The 19656-nt window shown below is 33.9% G+C and overlaps 1 protein-coding gene across 1 annotated transcript in view; it reads left to right on the forward strand.

Annotated features, from left to right (window-relative positions):
* The first annotated feature begins 4206 nt into the window (after positions 1 to 4206).
* The window catches only part of LOC117211253, a 28657-nt gene continuing 13207 nt past the window's right edge, over positions 4207 to 19656 (forward strand). Inside the window, exons 1-2 of the mRNA XM_033454936.1 lie at positions 4207 to 4462; positions 18008 to 18175. Of these exons, the coding sequence (XP_033310827.1) occupies positions 18008 to 18175 (168 nt within the window). The 5' untranslated portion in view covers positions 4207 to 4462. The remainder of the gene's footprint in view (positions 4463 to 18007; positions 18176 to 19656) is intronic.

Genomic DNA, 19656 nt, shown 5'->3' on the forward strand with positions numbered 1-19656 from the left:
AAACCTTAATTCGTGGATTTTATTGATTTCTAAATCATCATAGAGGGTAATTGTCATTTACTATTCACTCATTGTTCCATTCAATCCATTAGAAATCGCAAAATAATGTTGCCTTACGATCAATATTTTTGGAAATATGGCAAACCTATTTGGATTAAGAGTAGAATTTAATATTAATTTGTTAAAGGTAAGTTGTCAATTTGTAGTTCTCGTTTTAATAGAGTATGCCTATTGTCACATTTATATTGTGTTTAAGTTTCGTGTAATTTAGTCAAGTATAATTCCTTTATAATACTATAATTTCCAGTATTAGAAAACGTTCACTTAGTTTCTTAATTATTAATTTATTAATTCACTTGCAATTAGAAATGTTTCATTCTTATTACCAGGAGAGTTAGATTTAATTTTAATTCTACTTAATTTTACTTATACTTTTAATTTAACATTGAATGTTTTTTTATATAAAAATTTCTGAATTCTCTCATTTTAATAGTGCTCTCGTTTTCATCCCTTGATATAATATTTTCGCGACACTGTTATAGTTATACTACACAACACTATTGTTTTGTACATTGATACCATTAAATAAAAATATAATACCATTATATTTCTTCTGAATGGTTATTTAAAGTGAGAACGTCTGACTTATCATATGCTTTATCACTGTATCTGGTGTACTCGCATCCAACGTACGATAATGAAATCTTTACCAAGTTCAATCTAATCATTTGATTATTTCCTTGCGATACAAATATTGTAGCATACAAATTTTATAATATTAACAATTATAAGAAAAGATCAAATTAACAGTTGGAAAGTAAAGTGACCGATGAAATGAGGGAAATCTAATTTGTGGAAACTATCTGTCGTACGATTGACAAATCAAATATCGGTATTATCGGACTAATGATGTTCGTTGGATGAAACCTTATTATTGGTTATTTTACAAGGTTAATTACGAAATTAATTATTGCCGTTTAACGCATCGCGTTAAGCTCCAATGAAGAGACTGCCAACCTTGTAGAGAAGGTCTTATCGATATTTTATCGATAGCGCAACACCTCTACGCTGAACGCTCTAAAAATAATCACTCTGAATACTACGGACTGTAAAATCTGCGTCTTGTGTTAGACGCGCATGGAAAGTGTCCGTTGGATGTTTCCATTTACAAATTCTAAACAAAAGTTTTACATCCTAATTAAGTGGAAGCAAAGATAATTTTTCTCTTCGTTGTTAATCATTGCTTGATATACACGTGCATCGAGAATTAACTATGAAGCATAAAATTACATTTTATATATATTACATATAATAAAGTTGACATACATATATTATACATATATTAAAATTGATCGTAACGAACCTTTAAAATTAAAAGATATAGAGTTCGTTTGGAATAAAGTTCTTAATTTTTGACTAATATTAACCAATTTTATTATATGGTTTGTTAAATTAACAAGCCGAGTATAAAGTAGGTAGATGAAAACGTGAAAAACTGAAAGACTTTTCTTATAACTGGATATAAGATGGGAAATATGTCTAAATGGATTTTAATATTTCATAAAATTAAAATAATAAGTCTATATTTCTATAGAAACGTAAATATTTTTCGTGCAAATTTTTGTAGTATTCACGTTCTTTAATCAAGATTTATACGAATAAAGTTATGTAATATTTAGGAAGGTGTAACTTGTTATTTCTCAATGTCAGTTTTTGGTCTGGTTCTAATTAATGGAATTTGAAATATGTTGTTGCATATTACACAATACTTTCGTATTATTTCAATTTCTTCTGAATTTTTCTCTATTCGTCATTGTTGTATTTCCTTTATTTAAACTTTCATATGATTTTCAACATATTTTGCTAATTGTTCAACAACTATTTTGTTATGTGAAATTTATTTAGCGAACTTAGTCACTTGATGGTGAATAATACAGCTATAACTTAAAACTGAATAGATTTTAAAATTACCAAACAATCACTGAACGATTACATTAAATCATTTTAATATTTGAATGAAAAATAGAAGGAATTGCAATGTAAAAATTATTGATAACGCTAACAAGTATCGATAATTATTGTGTAAGGCAAATAACAACATAGAGTATTAAAGACGAGGACGCATTTCTAGATACTTGAAAACATCATTAAGTGGTTCGCCTCCCGTTGCAAAAATGTCATCGGTAGAGAAGAAAGGTTAAAGGTATGTTAACGAGGAAAGCCGCGCAGTGCATAAATTGTAATACAACAGGTTAAAAATATTAAAGCTAGTTAAAGTAGGTATTTCCATTTGTTTCCACTTCCTCGTTAACTGTTTTATATTATATATGAATTGTTTCACAATATTTTACATAAAGATTATAGCCTTTTGTATTATAATGCTACAATTGTCTCCACATCCTATACTTTATACTTTAAACTTTATAATTTACATCATTTTACTTTACTTCGTGTTTTATTTTGCTAACGCCATTTATTAAAGTCGATGTTCATTTCAAGTAATAAAAAAATAGCACGTGTGACAATTTTTCAAACGCGATAGACACCTGTATGTTGTACATATTTCAAAAAAACTATAAAAATATTTCATTATAGTTTATGTAAAATTCTTTATCCTACAGTCAGATTAAAGAACGAGACAGTAATATTTGTTAATTCTTACATTTTATTTTGTTTCCAATATTAATAATCGTTCTAAACTATAAATTAACGAGCATATTATTTAGCATAAATTAATAAACATATTATTTATTATATATAATATATAATTTAGCATATCCGATTAATTTCTAGTCATCAATTAAATTTTATAGTCGATTAGAATTTTCAAGGTATTCTAAAAACAAAAGCGATATTTCACTTAGGAAAGTTAAAATCTCCTGTTTTTTGTAACCTTCTTTTAATTTTTATATTGTAACTGTCATACGTTGGTTTTACAGTTGTGAAATAGGAATAAGCTAGTCTTGTAGTGTTTTACTTTTTTCGGTGAATATAATCTATTCTTTTAGGGGACGAATCAATACAATATCAAATATCTTATAATTCGTTCCTTATCACGTTAACGTATAAAAATTTATATAATGCAACATATAAAAATTGAAAATTTTTCCTCGATTTTATAGTTATAAGCAGTGTTGCTTCGTAACAGAATATATTATTCTATACAGAAATATTCAAACATATAAGAAGAAAGATAGTATATTTATACAGTCAAAAGATCTATATTTATACATTAATTTTTAAATTGCAAAGAATTTAGAAATAATTTAAGAAATAATTATCCTTTCACGAGACTTCTTGCATTTCTAATATCAAATACAAAAAAACACATATTTCTAACTTTCTGTGCCAAATAAATATTGCTAATCGCTTTACGTATGATAAGATTTAAAATGTGAAATTTATAGTAGATACTTCTATTTGAAAGCTAATTAAAGTACTAAAGATTTACCTCTGAAACTTCCGAAACAATTAAAATTATTCGAATTCTGTGTCCTCGTAATTACCAAATAGGCATAGCACAAGACTAACGTTGATTTTTATTAACACCAAAACGTGACTACGTACATTTGTTCATTTTTATTGCGCCACTTTGCTCATAGTCTTCTGCATATAATATATTTAAGTACAGACTAGAAATCAGTACTTAGTTCCAGCGTTAACTAAGTAATCTACACCGACGCTATATCCTGTAAAAATAATACCTCAAACATTCCCTGATACCTGAAAAGCCCGATTTAAACTCCCAACAGCCAAACTAAAACACTCAAATCGCAGTGCGTACTTACTTGTTGCACCGCGGATTTGCGAAACGCATCAGCAGATAATAACGAGCATCAACGAGATTCCTTCAGGTGACGTGTAATAAACAGCGGGCAAACAGAGAGGAGCGAACAAAACCGAAGAGAATAGCAGAACCGAGCGAAGATCAAACAAACGCGAACAGACAAGTCATAAGGCAAACGGAAAGAATAGCATCCTGTCGTTCGAAATCTCGTTTCGAAAGTTCGGTGCACGCGCACGCACCATGCACCAGGATATAAGTACACGTTGGCAGCGTATCGGTCGGTAATCAACGTGAAAGGTTAAAGGTGCGTTTAGGGTAAGTGTGAATGCACGGGAGCCCACGTGAGCCAGCGCAGGTGTGATCGTACCTTTAGTGCGAGTGGGTGGCCCGGAGGGGTGTCTTATCGACCAGGATACGAAGCTCCGGAGGCTCAGTATTCGCGGGACCACCACCCCGTCGAAGCGTTCTCTCGCCAACCGGGATATATACACACATACACAGTGCTCTTCACGGTGCTCCTCGCGGTGCAGCTCCACTACGTTCGATTTCTCCGTCTGTCGGGCTCCAATGTACCGTGCGTCGTGAGAAAGAGCCTTCTCACCTGTGACCGGCGTTTTCCTCGCGAAACGACGCGCCGTTTCTTCACAGAAGCTCGTCGAACGCAAAATCATCAGAGTAAGTCTTACAGCCGATAGATATTTGTTTTCCTTTATTACTTGTTCGAGGGTAGGACTCGTGGAAAAATAAGTAAATTTCCGAAGATCCGATAGAAAATGGAATCGGGGACGAAGGTGACGCGTTGGTGATAGACAGTATACATACAGAGGCGGCTGGCGTTCTCGTCTGATAAATTTCGCGACATTTTCTTGCAGATCAAAAGATAGATCGTTGTTACTACGGATGTAGTTGTTGATGGTAGTTCACGTTGGTTGATAGTCTGGCTCGTTCGCTAATTGTCTTGTTGTGATCATTGGCGTAGGTGTAAATAGGTACGAAGCGTTTCCGTGCTTTGTTCGTCTTTGTGGAACGTGTTCGCTCACGCGGAAAGATAATAGGCGATTCGAATGTGGATTCCAGATAGTCTGTCACTTTTGCCGCCCATTTTCGCTACACTCGAATGACCCAGTTGACGATCGAGTACTCGTCGTGGATACATGAGATATTGCCCGACGACCTGCGGTGACCCATTTATCGATTCTCGAGATTTTAATGAACCATTTCCACGATTGTTTTCATCGCTTTCATGCATGTATGAGTACATCTTCAACGATGTTTCCATCAAAGCGTCTTTTGTTGCCATTATTACCAACTATATAGCTAGCTATTCATCGAAGCTTAATTTAACGAAATTAATAAAAATGCAGCTGATTTCAAATATGCCTTAGAAACGATCTATCGCGCAATCCTATTTGTCCTCATTTCGTTCATCAAAGTAGAAGTCCTAGAAATCACGTTCCATCGCCAAAGAGGTCTCGTTATTAGATTTTTCTCGGTTCTCGGTGTCCGGGGCCAAAGTTCGACGAAAGAGGTGCGCATTAAAATCACTCTACAAATACATACATCAAAGCAAGGAGTACACTGACCTCGATTACCGAATCTATCGAGGCAGCTTACAGTTATACGACGCTGGAACCGAGCCAGAGCCAAAGTTGCAACTGCATTTCGTGCGACTGGCAGCCGTGAGTCAACGTACGAGGAATCCCTCTCGCCGGGGACGTATCCGTAAATCAATGTTGTTCGACGCTCACGAGGATCCCGGCCTTTCACACGGTCGATAATTAGGTCTCGGTGAGATTCAAGTCGGATATTCGACTCCGTTTCCCGCTGGTCCCTCGCTAGACGAAGGCAAGTTATGCACGAGGCGCAGGGAAACCGAAGCAGCTTCGAGCTTTAAGGTAATCGCGTTTCCCCGTCGCACCAAGGACCAATGATCGAAGAGAAAATAGTTTCAAGGAGCGATAGGGAGAAGAGGAGAGGATTTATACGATGGAATATTTATGCTTCGACGCTTCGAACGCTGTACGAACGATACAAGAAGAAATGAAACTTGGGAAAATTCTATCGAGATTAGTTAAGAAAACACGAGAGCGATTAATCGTGAAATACAAAGGGAATATTATCAGTGAATTAATTCAGAATTCATAAAAGTATGGTAAGATTGTTAGTTGGTTCCATGATCGATGGGAAAGGAGAAAAAGCTAGAAGAATTTTATTAAAACCGATTCGTACTCTACTAAGCTGTTGTTTATTAAAAGTTCTATTCATAAAGTTGAGGAAATACGTAAGCGATTAATTACGAGTTACGAAAGAAATATGATTAGCGAGTTAGTTTAGAATTTGTAGAGATGTGACAAGATGTTTGATCTTACGATGAATGGGAAAGAAATGAAAACTAAGAAAGTTCTATTAAATCTGGTTTAAAAAATATGTAAGTGGTTAATGATAAAATGTGAAAGCATCGTGATCGACGAAAAAGAAATGAAAATTAGGAAAATTCTATTAAAATTGGTTTGAAAAACATGTATACGAGTAATAGTGAAATATACAAAGGAAATAACGTTGGTGGATTTGGAATTTTGAAATTTATGTTAACAGAAATTATTAAGGGATTATTCACGTGATTAATCGAGGTAGGTGGAGAAAAGGATCAAATGTCGGGGTAAATGTCGTTGAAATCAGTTTAGGGCCACTACTGGCGAGTCTGTTGGCGGTGACCGACGTGGAACGCTTATTTTCACGCAATGCACGGAACACCCCTGTAGATTGGTACCTTCCGCGAAAGGGTGAACCACCTTGATGTCGTGCCACCTTCGATAAAACTGACTTGCATGCACCATGCGAAGGCGCGTATTTGCATAAATACTTCCCAAGCTATTTTCTTTTATCGTTAGGACTACACCTATGGTCCGATCAATTAAACGTTCTGGGGGAAAAAATTGGCCGGTCGTCGGTTAATTTTCTCTGATGTAATCTCCGATGAATTCTCATCGTATTGTACTTGTCATATTTTTCTCGTGCGATCTTCGGATGATTTATGCCTAGATTTATCGTCGAATGAAAATCGACCAGTTCTATAAAAACTTTTATCGAAATACAATTCCTCCGCGATATAAATACAAATGTATTTACCGGAATCGTGTAATACGATAAATAGTTTATTAAAAAGATTCAAATATATTGAACAGAGATTAAGGTTGCTATTCTTTCACTTTCTTGGAGAAAGACGAACACGAACAAGGGTAGTTTTTTATTATTAATTCTTCGAGTAAAAGATCGTTACAATGAACGGTCCTACCGTACCAATCTCAGCGAATGAAAGCGAAACGATTCTATGTGCTTGATAGATTGACGTGTTGTTCGTATAATACTGTGACAAGGATTGACTTTAAAACGATCAGTATGAATAAAAAATGTGCAGGTACAACAAGTAGGTAATTGTTCAATGATAGTAAATTATTATAAGAATTTTATAGCTATTTAATAAGATGTGACAAAGACTAATCGTATATTTTCTATGAAACCGAATTCAATCGCGTGGCGTGGACGCACAAGGATCGTTTATCGCGGTCAACAATCTGTTTACTAATTTTTGCTCGAAACTCTCTGGCGTGTCCCGTTAATCCAATTTTGCGAATCGATAATTTTATCATGCATGAAATAGATTATCGATCGTTCCCCAATTGTTTACGTCCTACGGCCAGGAACTGGAAATCCTGTGAAAGTATATCAAATATGAAACGTTCCACTGCCAATATGAATCGTTCATCCGTTTACCAACAAACGATATTAATAGAATCCCACGAACCCTGCAGAATTCTCACAAATATTCATTCCTCCATCCTCCATCTCGCACTGTTCGTGAAATATCATTTAATATTTATCTAAAGGTGAAATTTTATACGGACGAAATGTCATTCTTCCCTCTCAACGCGAATCGTTCATCCGTTTACCAATAAAATCAATTCCACGAACTGTTCAGAATTTTAACAGAATTCCATTTCTCTGCACCTTCCCCTTCGCACATCGTAAAATACCATTTACCCTTTTGACAGCCTAATAAAGCAATAAGTTCGAAACGGATAATCTAGAAAATAGTTATCTGTTTTTCCTTAACATTTCCTGCATTTTCTGATATAAAATACAAGAAATATTGTGAAATTTTTGTAACGAATAACTTTAATGATTAATAATCGCATTCTTGAATTCTTTGCGTCTCAATTTCGCTTTCGTTTCAATGAAAAAGAAGAGCTTTCAATGCCTTAAGAAAATTTCTAGCATAAAATTGAAACGGAGTCCTTGAACATAAAGAATTTTCTAAGAGTAGAAACATATACGATTCAATTGAAAATGTCCCAAAGAACATAGAAAAATTGAGATGCGAAATTCATAATATTATACTTTGGTTATATTCTCGCCTATATTTCTGAATGCTCAATGATCAGAGTAAAAATTTTAAATCGAGGAATATTTATCTTTCTTGGTATAAAGTCTTCGTTCATTTACCAATGGAATGCTGTTATAATAGATTCCCACATTTACATTTTTCTTCATGCGTCATGAAATATTATTTAATATCCATTTAGAGATAATTTGGAAGCAATAACAAATCACTCCCTCTCAACGCAAGTCGTTCATCCAATTACTAACAAAATCATATTAACGAGATCTCCCGAAAAATCCAAATTTCATCTCTTTCCTCGCACATTGTCTGCAAAACATTATTTACTATCCATCTAGAGCCCAAATTTTAGACCAACGTAAAATCATCGATACGTAAACTTGTTTATTCATTTACCAATAAAACATTCCCGTTTCTCCATCTTCCACTTGTTATAATACTAAAATGTCGGAAATATTCAAATATTTTTTGTCTCAATAATTACGCTTTTGAAATTTCCATAAAACTTCCTTGCCTCGGTTATTATTAAAAGACTAACATCTTTGCATCGCAACAAATTGTTTTCATTATCATTATCTCGTATCAATCTCCGTGCTCGTCGCATTTCTCTCCTCTGATCTTCGATTGTTTCATTTAACAGAGAAATGTTCAAATAGATAAGAAGGTATCCATGTAAAGCGTTAATATCCATTTTCCAAGCGTTAATATCCATTTAAAGCGTTAGTATCCATTTAGAACGAAACTTTTAGCCAAGCAAGAAACTATGTGTACACGTGTTTGAAGAGATAGAAAGATATGTATTTACGGTGTTAATATCCATTAAGAAGCAAAATTTTGGCCGAAATGATCGTAGCTTGGTCAGCTCGTTGCTACCAAACGAACCGAAAAAAGTGGAACGAATCAGAGCGAGGAACGCGGAGGAACCAGACGAGTCCACTGTGCGCTCGCATAACGCGCGCATATTAATCCTACGTGTTTCCACGTTTCATTCCTTTTCTCCTTTTTTCTTTCTTCTTTTTTTTTCCTACGGCTCCTTTTACACAACCGACGAAAAGAAGAGAGACAGAACATGCCCGCGAGCTTTTGGCAAAGATCCAAGACAGACTCGAACAGTGGAGTACTGGTTGCACATTCGGTGTGTCTATAGCCGTTCCACTCTGGTCGGTGCACATGCAGCTGCAGCCATGACACCAGGAATCAGGCCACTGTCCTACTTTACGCCTTTCCGAGCAATAAAGGTTACCCCTTCGTTCTTCGTGCACGTAACCAACCCGTTGCGAAACTTGTACGATTCCTTGGCTGGAAATGCAAGACGCCGGACAGGCGCGCCGCGCCGTTTCGACCCATTCGCTTCGAGGAGAATCGAACCGCGCGAGTTTAGAAACGGGGACCTGGGCCTGGTTGACAATCCGGCCGGCCTTGCGATTTCGTTTACAGCCGCGCTTGTGAAAAGCCGCGACCATTGACGAGGTCCTCTTGAACGGGGCAGCCTTGAAAGTTCTGCGCCGACGAAAGTTCTCCGCACCGCGAATCTAGGTTCTATCGAATCGCCAGGTCTCTTACAGTTTCTTCCGTAGCCTCCTTTTTAATTGTTATATATCGTCGAACGAGAAATATCGGTGCTGCGGTGTTGAGAAGGTATGCTTGGTCGTTCTGTATTGGAAATGTATCGTGCCATGATACGTTTTTCTTTCCTTTTTTCTTCATTTTGAATAATATCATTATTTTCTTATTTTATTTATTTATCTTCTTGGAATTTTTATACAGAGTGTTGGGTTTGATATGGGTTTAAAATTGTAAAGGCTTACGGTGGCCATTGAGAGAAATAGAAAATGACTAACTGCAGTAAACGTTTTTTGGTAAGATGTGACTTAGTAATTTAATTACGATTCTTGGTAACATAGCAAATGCAAGATAGAAAGATATGCAAATACGTTAAGTAGAGAAATCTAGAGAAGCGTGTCATAACAAATAGTTGTGTCGAGGTGAAAGACTTTATCCTTTCTTTGGTCTGATTTCTTTTCGTTTGAATATGAAACTCGTATTTGTAATTCATTTTTCTAATTCGACTATGTATCGTGGATGAATAGAGTAAACTTATTAGTCTGTAATAACTAAAATTCTGTTTGCTTGTGAAGAAAAAAGAATTATATTTCAATCTAAAATTTAGAAAATAATTATTTTCATAAATAGATAATATTTGGTATTGTTATAATAGTATATTGAAAGAAAAATATAGTAATAGAGAAATAAAGTTAAATTAAGTAAAAATATCGACATACGAAAGTGCATCTTTTAAGTTACATGGCGTTATAAACAATGAATTATTCTTAATATGAAATATATCAAATTATGTTTTGCACGAAAAGTTACATCGACTAAACATTCTTTTATTTAGTCTGTTAAGTAGCCCTTTAAACCTTTAAAATCTCAGACCTCTTTTTAACACTCTTATGTTGAAGCACGGCTTGCAATCACGGATATTGTGTTTCTTTATGCAGAAGTTTTCAGCATGGCAATAGAAAGTTTCGATGGAGTAGTTAGATAATTTCGTGCTAAGTTTTTATTTATCGTGAATATGATTTCTAATATAATAAATGCAATTATTAAACTTTCAGCTGAATGTACATGTTTCATGGAGAAACCAGTGAATTTCATGAACGAAATACGACATTGTTGTTAGAAATTTTTATTAGATGCTCTAGACTAGATAATTTTGTCTCATTTGCAGTATTAAACAGTCTTATTCTTGGGAAATAATCTTTTCTTTTGCACTGTACTTAAATAAAAAATAAATTATTCTCAATTTTCATTCTTATTAGAAAATCATTCGAAGAAGCAGGTTTCTATCGAAACAGCTTTAACAATAAAACTGCAACACGCGTAAATAATTTCAATCTATAAAACTTAACGAATCGTAAAAAGTTGTACATACGCCTTCTCTATAAAAAATTTCGTTTTTATTAAATACTACGAAAAGCTTGCTTTTAAAAGCTTCGAGTAAATTCCTTACTTCATAACTTATAAACCCAAAGAAAGAGAAAGTAAAACGTTGATTATGTAGGTTATTCGGTAACAACAGCTGAAGCTTTCTTTACGTTCTAATTCAAACGAAGCCAGAACAATGAGAACAAATTCAATAATTGGAAATCCACGAGCATGGCGGCAACAGCTTTTCATCGAAACGTATGAGTAAACAGAACGGGAATTGTTGAACTACTCGGTTCTGTGATTTGTTTCTATCTGTCCAAGCCCTGGATGAAATTCGTGCACGTTGAATAACCGGGCTGTGCAACGCATGGTAACACAACACGTGCAGATTGGATCGCGTGTCGTTCATCTCCCGTCCTTCGTGAACGTAACCGTGGACACGCGAAATTGTGTTTATCATTAGCACGCGCAGAATTATTCTTTTATAAGATTAACGATGAAATACTGCGGGTCGTTCCCGCCAGCCGGCCTATCGCGAACATAAACTAACTCCATTTTCGAAAATTTGTTATCATTGCCTAGGAATGCACAATTTTCTAAGTTTTTTGTTCAGACAAAAGCGTAAATATTTGTGAGAATGGGATACTTAGTAATTGCAGTGGAGTTTATTGTGTTCTTGTTAAACATAGGTATCGTTCGTTATCAAAAACAAGGAAATTGTACGACGTATGATTTAGACAATTTCGAAAGATGGTACGATAGGTATGTATTGATTTACGTCTTTTGTAGTTTAGATTGTAGAAACATTGTCTACGTGGTTTCATTTGTGGGATACGTTTTTATATTGTAACAGATACTATCGTACTATTTTGCAATGTCAAAATTGTAGAGTATCGAACGAATATTGTACGTTCGCTGTTTTAAATTATCATAAAATAAAGTTATGCTTCTATAAGATCAAAGTATATATACTTCTTGTTAGATCATTTGGTCTTTCTTTCTAAGCAAAGCAATTCCGAACCACCAAAAGATTTCCTAAAAATTTAATAATATTAAATAATAAAATAAAATTAAATTAAAGCTCTAATAAAAAGTACCACGAACCATATAATGTGCGAAACAATTTTCTGGGAAGAATCGTGTATGTTGCCCTTTTCTTCCAGACCGTTATTTGCTCTTAGTCTTCAAATATAGAACATTATAAACTATTCACCATACGAAAAGATTCTCGAAATATTAGAAGAGAACAAAATATATTGTCAAATCACTGCAACTTTTAATCGAATTATTAATCCTTCGAGCTATTCGATCTTAATTCTAGATCAAAAAGTGCGAAAACTCGTTTATTAACTCGTTAAACTCGTAAAATGATTCCATAGAAATAAAAAGAGGAATTAAAAAAGATATCGTTAAATGGCTGTAACTTCGAAATTGTCCCCAGATCAAATAACCGAGTACGAACCGAGTTATATATTTCCACTTTCAGACTATTCTATTTTAATTTTTCACTCAAACCTACCAAAATCCTCTTATCGTACAAAAAAACCGATTTTCTAGAACTCAAAAAAAAATATATATATATATGTATGTGTGTTTTCTTATATATCTTACAAAAATGAAGAATTGCAGTGAAACAAATCTCTTTAAGGATGACCTTAAAAATAGAGGTTCCAAGCATACTGACATCGATTCAGACACAAAAATGGATCGGTTAAATCATCGGTGTAGATGGCAAGTCGGTGTTTACAAGTCGAAACGTTCTCTTGAGCGTGCTAATTTCAACGCAACCGGTCGATTCCAAAAGGAAATCAAGGAGGACGCCAAAAACGGGACTGCAATAGTTTTCTAGCCGTGCAGCTGCACCCGGTGCAAGCTCTGCTGTTCGATAACCGAGGTGCAACGGCCGTCGGCCCCAAGAACGTATCTAGGCCACCGGCACCAGCATTTCCACCACCACCACCGGCACCACCATCAATATCATTGCTACTGCTACAACCATCGCGAACCATCGTATATTAATACTACAACATTGTTGTTGTTGCTGTTCATTACATATACACGAGACGCTATTGAATTAAGGAATCGCGTTTCCCTGGATGATCAAGAGAAGCGAATTGAACACGAAGAAAAAGATAATCAAGAGGCTCGCTGAGAGAAGAGGTACAAGTGCATTTTTACAAGAGTAAGATAAGTATAAGGAAGGATATATAAGATTCATGCTTATCTCGAGAATTTTGCTATAAATTTTTCGAGTCTTCTTCGTGAGTCTTGTATACATAGGAATGAGATTTTTTGTACATCTGAAAACAAACGTATACTTTTTATTAAAGTCTGGTTAAATCAGAGATTTTTCCATTCGTATCACTTGTTTTCCGAACTCTCGGTTATCGTGTTCATATGTCGTTATGTTGCATTATGATCTCGACGATTTAATATTATTAGTAGATCGTTCATTGACTATCACGTGAAAGAGTACAGAACAAAAATTACGTGGTTTTATGCTGAGACTAAAATATCAAAATTTCAAAGGTTGCTTTGATATTTTTGTTTAATGGAACATGCTGTATTTCCTTGCGAGAAGTAAGGGGACATTTTTAAATCGAGATTTCGGAAATCATTGAACATTATTGAGGACGAAATTACGAGAATCTTTTCTACGTAAATGCCACGTAATTTCCTTAAAATTTCGAAAACAATTAAACCTATTCGTATTGTCTTAAAATTAATAGATTAATTACGAATTGCTTTTGGAACTCTCTGGTGTTTTTGGCACATGACGTGGCAAATGCATGGCGTTGAAAACATTGTCTGAGAACGAAGAAAGGATATTTTAAAGACTTTAAAACAAAAGAATTGGTATTTGTACCGATAAGAAATATTTCTCATTTAAGGCAAACGTAGATTTCCTCTGCGATATGAGAGAATTGAAAAAGATATCGTGGATGTCAAAATATTGAATATTTTGATTAAATGTAAAAAGATTTAAGTAGCAATTATCATATGGCGCATTGTAAATACGGCTACTACTATCCCTACCAGGGACTTGACTATGTTACCGCCGTTAATCGATGTGAAAGGTCACTACTATTTTTTATCAAACGTATGCACTTTGATAAATATTACGGGGCCAAAGTTACGGATGTTTTACAAAAATAATGTTGCATGAACTATATGAACCTATTTCAAATTTGTCAAATAAAACAACGTTCTCTAAAATTACGTCGTACCAATTTTGCTTTTAATTATATCCTAACATTAAAAATGAATATCGTTGCAATATGTAACTTTACATTAAAAAAGTTATATCCCATAATATCTAACTCAAAATATTTGCATCAATCTTTCAAAAAACATTCTATAGAAATCATGAAACGTTTCAATCTTGAAAATGATCACCAAGCAATGTCCTTTACCTCTTGGAATAAAGTTTTATATTATACCGACAAACGTTGGTTACAAAACGATACTTAAATCTTCTAAATTGAACAAAAAGAAAAATAAATAAATAAATAGAAACTATCCCAAAAGTAATACAACTTCGGCTTGCCCAAAAAGAGCAGTGCACTTCATCCAACGCCATAAAACCAAGTCACCGTGTTACAAAATCCAGTGAAACTCGAACAAATCCAATTTCCCTGCGTCAATCAGCAGCAAATGCATGATAAAAAGAAACTAAGCTTCGACTTGCACAGGAAGATTTCGAAAGGTGTGCCAAGGACGCGATCATTAGTTTTGCTGGAGACACAGGCTTCAAGACACCACCGCCTTGTCATTGATCGTGGCGGAAAGACACAGAAAAAAGGAGTTACAAGAGCAAGAAGAATACAAAGTCTGAGAAGATCTTGAGTTTCCGTGATACATAGAGTGGATGGACAAGAGATTGCCACATGTTGAGCGAACAATAGGCTCGTCGCTGTACCGTGGAAATACAACACGGTCGGCTCCTTTGTCGTGTAAACGTGCTAGAAAAAGGGATGTTCGCGGCGATCGGGGAATTAAAGCCAAGGACAGGCTGCAACCTATCTTTGAGATCGAACAACGAAAAGGGGAGGGTCGCGTTATTGCCGTTTTATCGACAAGCCATGGCGGACTCTCGGAGGCTTCCCTTGTTTTCCCGGATTCAGCCACATCATATACGACAGCTGGTAGTGCTGCTAGATATTGTGTGTTCGAGCAACGTAGAATAAGGCCGGGGAAAGTTTCTGCGAGGACACCGGCTCGGGACGATAACTCGAGGGACGAGACACTGCTACGAAGTCGATACGCAATTTCACGCCACGTACACTTGATCCTTTTTTCACGTATCGAGTGTTGCGAAAGTATATTTGGCATGTTTGCTCTGTTAACCACAGGATGGAGGATATGTTAACTCGTTACTTGGAATTCCAATTTGTTTCGTTTCTATCGGAAATGGTTCATATTATATTTATACTTGAAAGAATTGAAATCGATCTATCCTTATTAACTTATAATTTTATAATTATGGAATCTCTAGTTAAGGGGTGATTAACGAGATTTTTCTGTTTTGACCTTGCTTTAGTTCCAAGCCAAAAAGAGATTCGTTATGTTTTTGTGGATATTTTTCGTATAGAATTAGAATGAGAAATTACACGTATAAAAGATTAAGATTGCCAGGATATCCTCGTTTATTTAAGGGAAGGCTATCTTAATTCTATCCTACTACAGCATTTTTTTAATACATTGATCGTTGAGGTTGGTTGTTTTCTATAGAAAAGTATTAAATGCTTTATACCAGAAACTTAGTCTAGTCAACTTTGTACATACTGTCATATGTGTAAGCTACATATAGTTACATTTCCATAAAAGTATACAAATTTAAATAGAAGCTTATAATCTCAACGATATAATAAAACCACACTGCAGTTAAAAACTTCAGCACTTTAACAACTACCGTATATTTGTTTGTATATAAAACATCGGTATAGTATATTCGAATTAAGATATTTTTAACAAAAAAAGATATTTTTATGAAAATGCTTTAAACAACTGAACTGTCTTTGCGCGTATTTATATTCTGTCATATGTTTTTTACTAGATAAACATAGTACAGTAATATGTAGTAATACGTTATGCGTGTGGGTTTTGTGTTTGTGACTTTTAAAGGCTAAAGTTGAAGACTTCATTTACTGATTCATCTTGATGCATATCTTGCGATTTATAGTTATAAGATCAGTTCAAAATTTACAACTTTCATTATAAGACCCATATTATAAGAGTTCTCTTTTCTTTTTTATTATAAAATGACAGTTACAAGTTTTATACGTTACGGTGAAATGTAAGTGACAATAAGTTTACAACATATTTTTCCTTCTTTTGTGTATAAAGATGTTTCTTTTTAGAATAATGATTTAATAGAAAATTTTAGAATGGTTTAGATCAAACGCAATTAACTCAATGTATGAGTAATACTTATCTATATACGAAACATTACTTTTGAAACGCAACTTTTTAAAAACTCTGATCTTTATGCCAAGAATACTTAAACGCGAAAATTCTTTAAAATTTGCTATACTTTTATATGTATAACTTCTTCTTGTTAGTAAAACGATATATCTTCATATCCTACTTCTCAACTTTCAATGACTTCAAAGTAAACGATCTACTCACTCCTGCATTTATTATTCAAATTACATACAAAATAAATACGTACAAAAAAAAATATATCTGGAAAATGATTCGAAGCAAAGAGCTGAAATTATGTACAACGGTTTAAATTTAAATTTTAATGAGAATATACAAGTTTAAAATTTGAGTATACTTAACTAAATCATAGCATGAAGAAAGAAATCATGCATACATTTTTCTTTGTATCTTACTATGGCATACTTCGCTCTGCATAGTTTGAAGTAATGCCAGTATAAACCATGTAGTAAACTATTTTGGACAAACTTAAGCAAATTATAGTTATATAGTATGCGATCAATTAGTAGTCATAATACTAAAATATTATCAAAACGCATAAATTAATAGTAAGTAATTAAAATGAATGTGTATCTTGTTCTCGAAAATAAAAACTTAAAAAATACACCAATAATATACTAAAATTAAATATGCGATTCGTTGATTAAATATTATTGCTAGAATTAGTCATGATAATCTCTTTATGAGTTCAAAAGAATCTTCTCTATCTGAGTCATAGCTTAAAAATCAGAAAAGATGATACTAAATTATTTTTCAAATAAAATTATGCCATAACGTTTACCACTTTAGCATTCACATAAGTCAATATTATTATTACGCGTCTTCTAAAACTAGATTTTATCCTGTCATATTATAAATGTGGGTCTTTATGCACTTATGGAAAATTTAAAGGTGCAAAAATGTGCAGAATACATATAATATACAATAATACATGAAATTTCCAAAGTAGAGTATTCGTTATAATCTTCAACAGATAAAACGAATCTCTCCAGTTGCGATCATAGAAATGTAAATTTGCATAAAAATCCTCAGTCATCATAATATTTTACAAAATCTCCTCATTCGTCATTTACTAACTAAATTACGTTCCATGTATACGAAAACAAGTGTACAAATACTTAAATATCGACAGACAGATTTGATTAAAATAGCAAAGAAAGCTGCCGCTACAAAGTGATGTTCGATAAAGTTTATTTTCAAATTATCAAACAGTTAGTTCAGAGTTTTCGCCGCGCCCACCTTTCCCATCGACAGAAATTTAAATTGCAAAATTGTTCATTATTAATTGATTGCTTCTGCTTGGTACGATCTGCATTTGTATTTTCTTTTTTACCGCGTCAGCGTATTGTTTTTAAAAGAAGAATCGATATCCGGTTTATCGGATTTTTAATTAAATATCCAGATATTACAGGAATAATGAATATTTTATTTATGGTGTCCTTTCAAAGATGATCACGGCGTTGCCAGTACCCTCGGTGAAGGTCTTTCACAAAACTTACTATCAGGAAAAAGGATCCAGGATAGGGAACAGTCAACCTGGAAGTCCTTTGGCCGAGAATGAAGCAGTGCTAGCGCTAGTTGACAAAGAACCTCCGGAATATTACTTTTGCGGCAAGGTAAGAACCATTATATCGATAAACCATAAGTATTAGATATTTTTTTTAATAAAAACAAACGTGTTCACGTAGTATCGTAGCTTAGAATACCATGCTTTTAGATACAGTGGCTACTAAAAGTATTTGTATTGTATTTGTAAATCATAAACAAAAAATATGACAAGCAATTTTTAAATTCAATAATCAGTTTCATGTTACGAAAATTGTCCTTTTATTTGCTTTTGATATCACGTATATATTTTTGCAACCTATTGGACATTTCAATAATAATTCGTTACGTGATTGTTCGCAGAATTTCACAGATCAACTATTTTTAAGAAAGTTATATTTATAAAACGAACAAATTGATCGAATTCACAAAATTAACAAAAACGAACTTGAGTTCTTCTCGTGTGCTTTTCATTTGTCATAGCGTTTACGTGTTATTTAGGTATGTACAAGTATTTGTACATTAAATTTCGCACTGTTTAATAGTATTTTCATATGACCACAAAAATTTGATACTATGAAAATGAAATTGTATAGGAGAACTGGTAAGAAAACACTTTATCGAAGATTAAGACTATGCGCAAATACTTTTGTAGCCATTGTACTTTTGGAAATCTTTTTCCAGAGAAATTATAAAATTTTGTTGTATCGATCCTTTGCATGTATATTTATTAGTGCTTGAAGAACATTTATCACTTTGTCACTTTCTTCGGGTAAGAATAATCTAAATTACATGAGTTACCATTGCCATTATGTAGAACTCCTTTGGGAAAAAGTGTTCTCTCGGCTGACACGATTTCGGTCATTCTACTTACCTGAAAAGGGAAAATAAAAAACTCTTGATCACTGACAGCTAAAAATTAGACGAAGAAAGTTAATAATGTTCTGAAGTGACATTTATCAAGCGTCTAAACATAATTCATAATCTCCACAATTGCAAAAGGTTAATTTAGTACCTGCTGCATTTAATTGACAAAGATCGATTACTTTTAATCTTTTAAACGTACGAATCGTCAGAATTTTCTTCAGAAAAATGACTAATGGGCGAAAACTAACGCAAAGCTACTGTCAGTGATTATCTGAAAACAAAAGGTACTTGCTACTCGAAACAGTTCGACGCAAAGTTTAAGGAGATAATTTTACACGTGATTAGCGAAAAACTAAAAAGTCAGTGACTTTTTGAAAACAAGAGATATTTACGAAGTTATTGCATATAAAACTTAGTACATAAAGAGGAAAAGGTAATTTTTGTGACAGTTCGCTAAAAGAAGGCGGAAACAAAGTCTCTGAAAACAAAAGATATCGATCACGTTAGTTAAATATAGAAATTAGAAAGTTTCATAGTTAAAACTCAATCGATGGACAACCGCAAATGGTGTTTGCTACGTAGTAAAGATCACAAGCAAAATTTCGAAGAACATCGTACCAACCGATAAATCAACAGACCTCAATTACAATCTTAATTAACTCGAAGAAGTCTTATCTTAGTACAT

Source organism: Bombus bifarius, unplaced genomic scaffold (assembly GCF_011952205.1).
Source record: "Bombus bifarius isolate JDL3187 unplaced genomic scaffold, Bbif_JDL3187 scf7180000008225, whole genome shotgun sequence".
In the NCBI taxonomy this organism is placed as follows: Eukaryota; Metazoa; Arthropoda; class Insecta; order Hymenoptera; family Apidae; genus Bombus; species Bombus bifarius.